The 11,687-nt window shown below is 49.3% G+C and overlaps 1 protein-coding gene across 2 annotated transcripts; it reads left to right on the top strand.

Annotated features, from left to right (window-relative positions):
- Positions 1-3,095: 3,095 nt before the first annotated feature.
- Positions 3,096-10,077, top strand: LOC101287407 (cytochrome P450 1A2). Of its 2 annotated transcripts, XM_004276310.4 has the most exons (7): positions 3,096-3,194; positions 4,489-5,328; positions 5,913-6,033; positions 6,498-6,587; positions 6,864-6,987; positions 8,141-8,227; positions 9,417-10,077. In XM_004276310.4, exons 2-7 carry the CDS (start codon positions 4,498-4,500, stop codon positions 9,712-9,714), a joined length of 1,551 nt encoding a protein of 516 aa, XP_004276358.2. In that variant the 5' UTR covers positions 3,096-3,194; positions 4,489-4,497; the 3' UTR covers positions 9,715-10,077. The 2 variants fall into 2 exon arrangements, with proteins under 2 accessions (XP_004276358.2, XP_049561990.1); XM_049706033.1 differs by lacking the exons at positions 3,096-3,194; positions 8,141-8,227 and having other exon boundaries at positions 3,284-5,328.
- Positions 10,078-11,687: the final 1,610 nt, after the last annotated feature.

Below are 11,687 nucleotides of genomic sequence, written 5' to 3'. Positions count from 1 at the left end.
TTGATAGTATGTACCCTTGATATGATATGATGAAAATAGCACTTTACTCCTGTGGTCTTCCTACCAATAACCCATAACCCCAGTCTTACCGTGAGAAAAACATCAGGCAAATCACAATAGTGGGACATTCTACAAAATACCTGACCAGTTCTCCTGAAAAAAAGAGTCTGAGAAATGTCTCAACCAAGGGGAACCTAAAGAGATATGGTGACTCAATGTAATGTGGTGTCCTCCTTGTTGGGATCCTGGAACAAGAAAGGACAAAGGACGTTAGGCAAAAACTAAGAAAATCTGAATAAAGTATGACTTTAGATAATTAGAGAGAGAGAGAGACAGAGAGGGAGAGAGAAAGGAAAAGACAGGAGGGAAGAGAGACAGAGAGAAATAGTCAGTTTTCTACAAAACCTACTCTAACTTCAAACCTTGACCTTTTTTATAGAGTGAGCTGAACCCAATGAAGGTACAGAGAGAAAACATCTTTCCTTTCCTCTCAGCCACAGTCTTCAAACAGATTTGTCAGATTCCCCAGGCTTGCCCTTTGTTTTTTGTTTGTTTGTTTTTTTAAGTATTTTAGAAATTTATTTGTTTATTTTTGGCTGCGTTTTGAGTCTTCGTTGGTGCGCGCGGGCTTTCTCTAGTTGCAGCGAGCAGGGGCTACTTTTCGTTATGGTGTGCGGGCTACTCATTGCGGTGGCTTCACTTGTTGCAGAGCACGGCCTCTAGGCACAGGGGCTTCAGTAGTTGTGGCACATGGGCTTCAGTAGCTGGCTCGCGGGCTGTAGAGCGCAGGCTCAGTAGTTGTGGTGCACAGGCTTAGTTGCTCCACGGCATGTGGGATCTTCTCGGACCAGGGCTCGAACCCATGTCCCCTGCATTGGCAAGTGGATTCTTAACCACTGTGCCACCAGGGAAGAGTTCCAGGAACCAATCTCTTTTTATTTGGCTGGTGCTGTTTATCTTGCCTCTTAGCTCCGAATGCCCTTGTATGTAGCAGACGTTCCACTGCCAGCTTTTCATCGAGTACCTTTGAGCCCCAATGTGTCCTCCACATCACACAGTTCCTAACATAGCTGCTGGGCTCTGGCTGACCTCTTGCACACCCCTCAGCTAGTTCCCGCAGGGTACCCCCTATAGCCCGTCATTGCGGGGTTTCTCACCCCTCTGTAGCCAGGTCTTATCCATGCAGTTCAAGTCCAGTTCCCTTCAGCATGTCCACTGGCCCTTCGGAGACTCACATCCTAGTAAGGCACCCAACTTGGGTTGTGCAGGCTGCCCTCTGCTGCCCCTGCCATGACAGGCTACTCTGCTCTGCCTCCATATGTCCACACATTTCCCCCAGATCCAGGGACACGTGTCAAGCAGGTGCACATAGTGGTCTGGAGCACAATCTTCTGAAGGTTTGAGCCCAACTCTAACACATTGCTATGTGACCTACAACAAATTACATAACTTTTTGTGCCTCCATTACCCCTCATATTGTAATATGAGAATAGTATTAATTTCCATCCCATAGGATTACTGAGAATGTTGTTTTGTTAATAGATATAAAGCTCTTATAACAACGCCGGCCCATAAGCATAGGGCGTTGTAAAGTTTGTGATAAATACACGAATGCCACAGTCTCCCTCACCATGGTCCAACCCATCTGGACTCACAGCTGAGGAGTTCCCTTCCTGCAGCTATCCCACTCTTAAGGTTTGGGTCTCCTGGAGCTCCTTCACTTGGCTTTGTGAGATGAGGGAGGAGAGAAAGCACCATGGGATTCCTTACCAAACAACAGCCAGCCCTCCACTTCAAAGCTCCCTTTCATACAACGGACACCCACGTACCTTCGCGTAGGTTCTTAGATAGCTGACATCTGTCATATCTACTCTCTCTCTCTCCTCTCTATAGAGATACGCAGATAGATGTACATTTTTTTAAACAGAACCATTTAAAAGTAAGTTGCAGAAATCATGATACTTCACCCCCTAAGCACTACAGCATTCATCTCCTAAGAACATTAATCTCCTAAGAATATTTCCTGAAATATTCTCCCACATAATCATGATGCTAGGCTCATATCGAAAAAAATTAACATGAATCCCATAATATCATCTAATCTCCAGTCCTTGTTTATGTAGCTTCAGGTGTCCCAAAAAGGTCTTTTTTAGCTTTAAAAAAAGTTTTTTAAATCCAGGGCCCAATCAACGTTCACACTTTTTTTTTTTTTTTTTTGCGGTACGCGGGCCTCTCACTGCTGTGGCCTCTCCCGTTGCGGAGCACAGGCTCCCGACGCGCAGGCTCAGTGGCCATGGCTCACGGGCCTAGCCGCTCCGCGGCATGTGGGATCTTCCCGGACCGGGGCACAAACCCGTGTCCCCTGCATCGGCAGGCGGACTCTCAATCACTGCACCACCAGGGAAGCCCCAACGTTCACACATTTTTGGCATTTGGTGGTCTCTTTAGTCTCTTTGCTCTAGGAAAGGCCCTTGTCTTTTTTTTTTTCTTTCTTTCTTAATGACATTGACCCCTTTGAAGATTCCAAGCCGGTTGCTATGCCCCCACAACATGAATTTTCTTCATTCACTTTTACCATCTCTCACCAAGAGGGAGGAGGCTGAGGGGGCCTCTCTTTACAATATAGGAGCCTCATCATTTCTTGTTTTCAGATTAAGGACCAGGGCTGAAATTCAGAGGCGGTCAGAACATACCTATTTCTTACCTGGTTTCACAGGTTGTTGGAGGGGTATTACAGGGCACCTTTCTGGAGAGGAGCAGTGAGTCTCCCCCGCTGATCAGCCTGGACTGAGTGCCCCCAGGCAGGGTCCCTCCTCGTGGGTGCAATGGGCAAGTAGGTTGGACTGGCCCAGAGAACTTTCACTCCCAGCACCCTGCCTTGCCCTTGCGAGAAATAAGCATTACCTCCAGACTCTGGACCCTGAAAGGAGCTGGACATTCCTCCCCAGGGACATAGTACCTATCCCCAGAAGAGCTGCCCCTGGGCCCTGGGAGGTAGTAGGTGGAGCTGAGGGATCATGGCCCAAGGCCAAGAGCTGATCCTTTCAACTTTTTTTGGTGACTCTGATATCAGGTGACCAGGACAGCAAGGCCAACCTGATTGGGGTGGTAGTTATGAAAGGCCACTCACCCGGAGCCAGAAGCTCTGTATCAGCTTCCACAATCCTGCTGATCTCAAGCACCTTCCTCTACAGGTACCTTTCTTGGGCTCATTTCTTAGCCCTTGGGATTCCCCATCAAAAATCCTGGGAACCAGTGGAGATGGAGGGATGGGGGGAACACTGGGTTAGGTGTAGGAGGTCTGAGTTCTGGTTTGTTTTTTTTTTTGGTTGCATTGGGTCTTCATTGCTGCACGTGGGCTTTCTCTAGTTGCGGCGAGCGGGGCCTTCTCTTGTTGCGGAGCACAGGCTCTAGGCACTCGGGCTTCAGTAGTTGCATGTGGGCTCAGTAGTTATGGCTCACGAGCTCTAGAGCGCAGTCTCAGTAGCTGTGGCGCATGGGCTTAGTTGCTCTGCGGCATGTGAGATCTTTCTGGACCAGGGCTCAAACCCGTGTCCCCTGAAATGGCAGGTGGATTCTTAACCACTGTGCCACCAGGGAAGTCCTGAGTTCTAGTTCTTGCTGCCCAGCTCCAGACTTTGGTTTCCCCATTTTTAAATGAGAAGCTTGGACTGGGCCACCTCTAAGGACCCTTAGTGTGACTGGATTGAAGAGGTGGGTAGGGCTCCCCACCTGGCATGAGGGCAGCCCTGGCCCTGGCTGCAGCCCAACCTCAGCCTTCCAGACTGTGAGAGGATGGGGCAGGGGGTTGGACTTCCCTGGTGGTCCAGTGGTTAGGACTCCACGCCTCCACTGCAGGGGGCACAGGTTTGATCACTGGTTTGGGAACTAAGATTCCCACATCCTGTGCCGCACAGCCAAAAAAAAAAAAAAAAAGACTCTGAGAGAATGGGGACTTGTCCTTGGAGGAGGTGTCCTGGTTGGTCTTGATAAAGAATGCCCTGGGGAAGGGGGCATCAGAAGCCATTTGCATCAGCCCTGGGACCTTGATCCCATCAGTGTTGCTAGCGGGGAGCAGCTCCCTGTTCCGAGGGTATGAGGAGGTATCAGCAGGAAGGGTCCCCGCGGTACAATGCCCAGCATACACCCTGCACTGGGGTCCACAAGAGTGCTCCGTTTTGAAGTGATCACTCCAGCCTCAGAATTGGTAACAGGTGATGGGCAGAGGGGATGGCCAGGGCTGGGATTTCAGACGCTCAAGTTGGGAATCTCAGGGCTATTTTCCAGCGCTCAGATTCTGTGATACACCATGGGTGAGCTCCTGGGATGAAGAATCCATGTAATTTAGTGAATGCAACTTAGTCTTTCTGGTGTCCAGCTGGGAGCCCAGCACAGAACATGTACAAGTGCTTATTGACTGAGTAAATGAATGAATGAGTGGCTCTATCTCGTCCCTCAGTCTGGCTCCTCCGTTCTCTTCCCCTGTAGTTGGTACAAATGGCATTGTCCCAGGCCACTCCCTTCTCAGCCACAGAGCTTCTCCTGGCCTCTGCCACCTTCTGCCTGGTATTCTGGGTGGTCAGGGCCTGGCAGCCTCGGGTCCCTAAAGGCCTGAAGAGTCCACCAGGGCCCTGGAGCTGGCCCCTGATCGGGCATGTGCTGACCTTGGGGAAGAGCCCACACTTGGCCCTGTCGCGGCTGAGCCAGCGCTATGGAGACGTGCTACAGATCCGCATTGGCTGCACACCCGTGCTGGTGCTCAGCGGCCTGGACACCATCCGGCAGGCCCTGGTGCGGCAGGGTGATGATTTCAAGGGCCGGCCTGACCTCTACAGCTTCACCTTAGTCGCTGATGGCCAGAGTATGACCTTCAACCCAGACTCTGGACCAGTGTGGGCTGCCCGGCGACGCCTGGCCCAGAATGCTCTCAACTCCTTCTCCGTTGCCTCAGACCCGGCTTCCTCATCCTCCTGCTACCTGGAGATGCATGTGCACAAGGAGGCTGAGGCCCTCATCAGCAAGTTCCAGGAGCTGATGGCAGGACCTGGGCGCTTTGACCCCTATGACCACGTGGTGGTGTCCGTGGCCAAGGTCATTGGTGCCATGTGCTTCGGGCAGCACTTCCCCCAGAGCAGTGAGGAGATGGTCAGCCTTGTGACGAACACCCATGATTTCGTGGAGACTGCCTCCTCCGGGAGCCCCGTGGACTTCTTCCCCATCCTTAAATACCTGCCCAACCCTGCTCTGCAAAAGTACAAGAGCTTCAACCAGAGGTTCCTGCAGTTCCTGCGGAAAATGGTCCAGGAGTGCTATCAGGACTTTGACAAGGTAAGCCCAGGGTACGGGAAGTGTGAGGGCACCCAAGAGTCTGTGTGTGGCCCCTCTTACCCAGCTCCAAGGTACCCACACACCTGGTGTGCAGCCAAGGCCTAGGAAGGCTCTGGGACATCTCAGATCACCTGAGTGACCTGGAGCCAAGCCCTCTCCCTCTCTGGCCTCAGTTTCTTCATGCCTATAGCCTCCCTCTCGGGGCTGCTCAAAGCCCCAGAGAGATAAGGTCATGAATGGGGCCCTGGCAGAGCCCTGTAATGTGGGGTGCTGTTATCATGAGAAGGCTTTTGTTCTGCTGGAAACTGAACCCAGACAGAGACTAATTCCCAGCTCGGGTGTCACCTTACTTCCCTGTACTCACCCCAACCTCTTTCTCTGAAATTGGACCCCTGGGGTTATTGGGAGGAAGAGTCAATGGGGCATGAAATGATACTTTAAGTCCTACCTTGGGCTGCTACCAGCTCCTGTCGTGAGCTCAACCCACTGCCCAGAGGTCAGCTGGCAGTGCCAGATGGGATGGGGCAAGGTCCAGACTTCCACCCCAGAAGTGCTGGGGTGCTCCTAAGCTTGTGCCCCCTCAGAACAGCGTCCAGGATATCGTAGGTGCCCTGCTCAAGCACTACGAGGATAACTCCAGAGCTAGTGGGGGCCTCATGCTCCAGAAGAAGACTGTCAACCTTGTCAACGACATCTTTGGAGCCGGTAGGAGCCAGACCCCTGCCCCTCCATCCCTCAGTGCCTGCTGTTCACACACAGCCTTGCCCAGCCCCGGGGTCCATCAGATAACTCACCAACTACATGTCAGATGGTGCAGGACACAGAGACCAGGCCCAGGCTCAAGGTTTGAGCCCAGGCTGTACCACCAACTCCCAGTGAAAACTCAGCCAAGTCCCTCTCCTCCTCTGGGCCTCAGTTTCCCCAACTAAACAATAAAGGCTTCTCTGGGCTGTAAGTCTAGGCCCTTGTAATTCCAGCAACTAATCATGAAAGCAGTGACTCAAGTTTGTGCTGAGGTGACTCCACCTCTGCCCTTGGAAAATTCAGGGTGAGGGCCTTTGGGGGAAAAGGAGGCAGAGAAAGACAATGTTTGCTACATACATGGTGGGTAAATGCTGCCTTCTTGTTCCTGTCTTCCTTTCTTCCTCACCTTGCCCCATGCTGCCCAGGGCTTGATCCGATCACAACAGCCATCTCCTGGAGCCTTCTGTACCTTGTGACAAATCCTGAGATACAGAGGAAGATCCAGGAGGAGCTGGGTATGTAGTGTCCCCTAACCCTCTGGTGGAGAGAAGCCTTGGGGTCCCAGGTCATCTGTGCAATCTACATATAGCTGTTATGTACCTACTAAGTACAAGCCCTGGGCATACAATGGTGCCCACCCTTGCCTAGAGGATACTGGGGGGGTCAGTGGGTCTCAGACCTGTAAACAGACATAGTACCACATAGAGTGACACCTGGTGTGATTGGGGATGCAGATGCCATGGAGCAGTCAGGACAACCCCTAAGCCTTGTCCGTCCTCTGTGTTCTGCAGACACAGTGATTGGCAGGGAGCGGCGGCCCCGGCTCTCTGACAGATCCCAGCTGCCTTATTTGGAGGCCTTCATCCTGGAGACCTTCCGACACTCCTCCTTCGTCCCCTTCACCATCCCCCACAGGTGAGGCCTGCCTATTCTGCCCTCCCACCTCTGAAATCATTGTCATGTTTTCTCCCCAGCTTCTCAGCCCTGGCCCTGGTCAGACCTCAGCAGCTCCTTCCTGGCCATGACACCAGATTCCTCACAGACCTTGGCCTCTACTCTGCCCCCATCCAGTCCAAACATGATCAAAGTACCCGGCTCTCAGGAGAAAAACCACACTTCTGACCTCAGCTCTCATTCACCTCTGCTCACATTCCCTCCCTACAGGTACTCTCAACCCTGCCAGGCTGGCCTCACCATCCCTTACAAGCATGAACCAGCCAGCCTCCAATTTTGCTTATGTTGGACCTTCTGCTTGGAAGGTCTACAGTCTTCTCTGGCTACCAGAATCCTATCCTACCTTATCCTGACACAAACTTCCCCTCCCCTAGAAGGCTTTCTTGATTCATCCAGCTGGCATAACTTCATTCTGATATTTTGTAGGACTTACAGCCATTGGTCCTTGATTAGGTCCTGGGATTTTAACAATGTCAAGAGAGTTAGTGAACACTTACTTCAGCCCATATTTTGGTATAGTTATGCCCAGAGGAAGAGGCCTGATGCCTCAGCCAAGCTGGGGACTCCCCAGGACTGGCTCAGACTGCCTGTTTCTTGGCTCCAGAGAATGGCCAAGGGCACAGCTGAGTACAGAGAAAAGTTTAGTAAACTTTGTTGAAGAATAGGATCTGAGAAAGGGGAAGAATAATTTCAACCCTTCCTTGCCCCTGCTATTCCCTCCTAGTGTACGGTATAGAAACCATGGTGGACAGGCTATTGGAGTGGGGTGAAGGAGCAAGAACCTCTGCGGGGGGGGGGTATAAATCAGGAGTTTGGGATTAATATATACACAACTACTATATATAAAATAGATAAACAACAAAAACCTACTGTATAGTAAAGGGAACTATATTCGATATCTTGTAATAACCTATAATGGAAAAAACCTGAAAAATAATATATAGGTATATATATGGCTGAATCACTTTGCTGTACATCTGAAACTAACACAACATTTTAAATTAACTGTAGTCAACTTTTTTTTTTAATTGTTAAAAAGAAAAAAAACAACCTCCCAGAGACACATCCCAGTTTTCCAGCCTGTGAGCCTGACAGAGCCCTCTTCCCTCCTTAGCACAATAAGGGACACAACACTGAACGCCTTCTACATCCCCAAGGAACGCTGTGTCTTCATAAACCAGTGGCAGGTCAATCATGACCCGTGAGTACATATCCCCCACTGAAAAATGTGTGAAGTTCAGCAGTCAGGAAGGCTGTTTGTCCCCCTAGGAACTGGTTATACAATAAGGGAATGGTGCCTCGATGGCTCTGCAGCCTGCTCTAAGGGACAAAATTTAGGTCCATGTTTCTCAAACTTTAGTGCATTGACCAGGAAGTTGGTTTTAGATTTCGGTGCCCAGTCCCCCGAGATTCCTCTTCGGTAGGTAAGGTGGAGTATCTCAGGCGATTCTGATGTGAATGGCTTAGGGACCTCTTTGGAAAATCTCACTTTACAGGTAGGAGGATCATATAATTTACCATCCAAACTAGGGCACTTTTGTGTGTGAAAAAGGATGCTGTAAATAATTACTCCAAAACAATAAGCATAAACCAGGATGGACGGTTGATTCCCCTTGTATATTGAGTAGGATAGAAATGGACATGTGTTCCTTCTTTTAATTTCTTTTAGTTAAAGTATTATTTCTTTAAAGTAAAAAATTAATATTAGGGCTTCCCTGGTGGCGCAGTGGTTGAGAGTCCACCTGCCGATGCAGGGGACACGGGCTCGTGTCCCGGTCCGGGAAGATCCCACATGCCGCGGAGCGGCTGGGCCCGTGAGCCATGGCCGCTGAGCCTGCGCGTCCGGAGCCTGTGCTCCGCAACGGGAGAGGCCACAACAGTGAGAGGTCCGCTTACCACACACACACACACACACACACACACACACAAATATATATCCATTAATAAAAAACTGGCCGGGCTTCCCTGGTGGCGCAGTGGTTGAGAGTCCGCCTGCCGATGTAGGGGACACGGGTTCGTGTCCCGGTCCGGGAAGATCCCACATGCCGTGGAGCGGCTGGGCCCGTGAGCCATGGCCGCTGAGCCTGCGCGTCCGGAGCCTGTGCTCCGCAATGGGAGAGGCCACAATAGTGAGAGGCCCGCGTACAGCAAAAATAATAATAATAAATAAATAAATAAATAAATAAATAATATTACAAAGCACTATTTTCAAGGCTGGTGATTTTAGAGAGAGCTATGTAAAAGAAATAAACATCAAAATACAGTTTGGCCCCTTTCCCCACTCTCCTTTCATTGCGCTAGATCTATTCTAACACAGATGTCCCCCACCCAGGCCTTTCCCAAAGGGCCTCCCCAGCCCAGAGATACCACTTCCTCTGTTCATCTCGCAGGAAGCTGTGGGGGGACCCATCTGAGTTCCGGCCGGAGAGATTCCTCACTGCCCATGACACCACCATCAGCAAGACCTTGAGTGAGAAAATAATGCTCTTCGGCATGGGCAAGCGCCGGTGCATAGGGGAGGTCCTGGCCAAGTGGGAGATCTTCCTCTTCCTGGCCATCTTGCTTCAGCAGCTGGAGTTCAGTGTGCCACCAGGTGTGAAAGTGGACCTAACCCCTACCTACGGGCTGACCATGAAGCCTGCCCCCTGCGAGCATATCCAGGCACGGCTGCGCTTCCCCATCAAGTGAAGAAGTTACCAGCATTCTGAGGCAGAGGGAAGGGTGGAGGTCACTGAGGAAACTTTGTTTCTTTTCTTTTCTTTTTTTTTTAACTAACAGCTTTATAGAGATATAATTCATAGACCATATAATTCACCTCCTTAAAGTATACGATCCAATGGCTTTTAGTATATCACAGAGTTGTGCTATCACACCACAATCAATCTTAGAACCTTCTCATCACCCAGTAAAGAAACCCATACCCCTCAGCAGTCACTCCCCATCTCCCCTAACCCACCTTCCCTACCCCGCTAGCACTAGAAAACTACTAATCTACTTTCTGTGTGTACAGATTTGCCTACTCTGGGCATTTCATATAAATGCAATTATACAATAAATGGTCTTTTGTGACTGGCTTCTTCACTTAGCATGATGTTTTCAAAGTTCATCCATGTTGTAGTATGTGTCAGTAAGCCCTGGTTTCTCGAGTCCTGAGACTAGGCTCAGTTCCCTATTCTTACTTCTTTCCTGTACGATTCACGTCTTGGAACACTTGAAGGGAACAGAGAGGAAGGGACCCAGCCTTGTAGGCCAAATGCAGATGGGTGAAGGGGGATCCCTCATGCCCTATCCTCAAAAGGTAGAGAACATCTGACCTCTCACAATGTTCTGATTTGTTCATCCATAGCTAGGGGAAGATAAGCCCCCCAGAAGTGCTTGGGTTACCTGCAAAAAGCGCAGGTCCCATCAAAAGGGGACTATCAAAAGAGTGAAAAGAGGGCTTCCCTGGTGGCACAGTGGTTGACAGTCCACCTGCCAATGCAGGGGACACGGGTTCGTGCCCCGGTCCGGGAAGATCCCACATGCCGTGTTGTGGCTGGGCCCGTGAGTCATGGCCGCTAAGCCTGCGCATCCGGAGCCTGTGCTCCGCAACGGGAGAGGCCACAACAGTGAGAGGCCCGCATACCGCAAAAAAAAAAAAAAAGAGTGAAAAGATAAGCCACAGAATGGGAGAAAATATTTGCAATTCACATATCTGTAAAGGATTAATATCCAAAATATATAAGGAACTCCTACAAATCAACAACAAAAAAAACAACCCAATTTTTAAAATGGGCAAAAAAGTGGTGATCGTTTTGTAATGTATAGAAATATCGAATCACTATGTTGGGCATCAGGAACTAACATAGTTTTGTAGGTCAGTTATACTTCAAAAAAACAAACAAACAAACTCATAGAAAAAGAGATTAGATTTGTGGTTACCAGAGATAGGGGGAGGGCAGGGGAATTTGAATGAAGGTGGTCAAAAGGCACAAATTTCCAGTTATAAGATAAATAAATAAGTACTAAGAATGTAATGTACAATGTGATTAATATAATTAACACCGCTCTACATTATATATGAAAATTGTTAGAGAGTAAATCCTAAAAGTTCTCATCACAAGAAAACTTTTTTTCTATTTCTTTAATTTTTTTGTATCTATACAAGATGATAGATGTTCGCTAAACTTACTGTGATAATCATTTCATGATGTTTGTAAGTCAAATCATTATGCTGTACCCCTTAAACTTATATCATGCTGTATGTCAATCATATCTCAACAAAACTAAAAGGAAAAAAGACAAACAGAAATGGGCAAAAGACTTGGATAAACAGTTCTCTAAAGAAGATATGCAAATGGACAAGTACATGAAAAAACACTCAACATTATTAGTTATTAGGGACATGCAAATCAAAAACACGATGAGGTACCATTTCACACCTACTAGAATGGCTACAATAAAAATTAAAAACTAGGGACTTCCCTGGTGGCGCAGAGGTTAAGAATCTGCCTGCCAATGCAGGAGACATGGGCTCGAGCCCTGGTCCAAGAAGATCCCACGTGCCGCGGAACAACTAAGCCCGAGCGCCACAACTACTGAAGCCCGCGCGCCTAGATCCGGTTCTCCGCAACAAGAGAAGCTACCGCAGTGAGAAGTCCACGAACTGCAACGATAAATAA

Source organism: Orcinus orca, chromosome 2, assembly GCF_937001465.1.
Source record: "Orcinus orca chromosome 2, mOrcOrc1.1, whole genome shotgun sequence".
Lineage (NCBI taxonomy): Eukaryota > Metazoa > Chordata > Mammalia > Artiodactyla > Delphinidae > Orcinus > Orcinus orca.
This window is presented reverse-complemented; position numbering and strand designations above follow the sequence as displayed.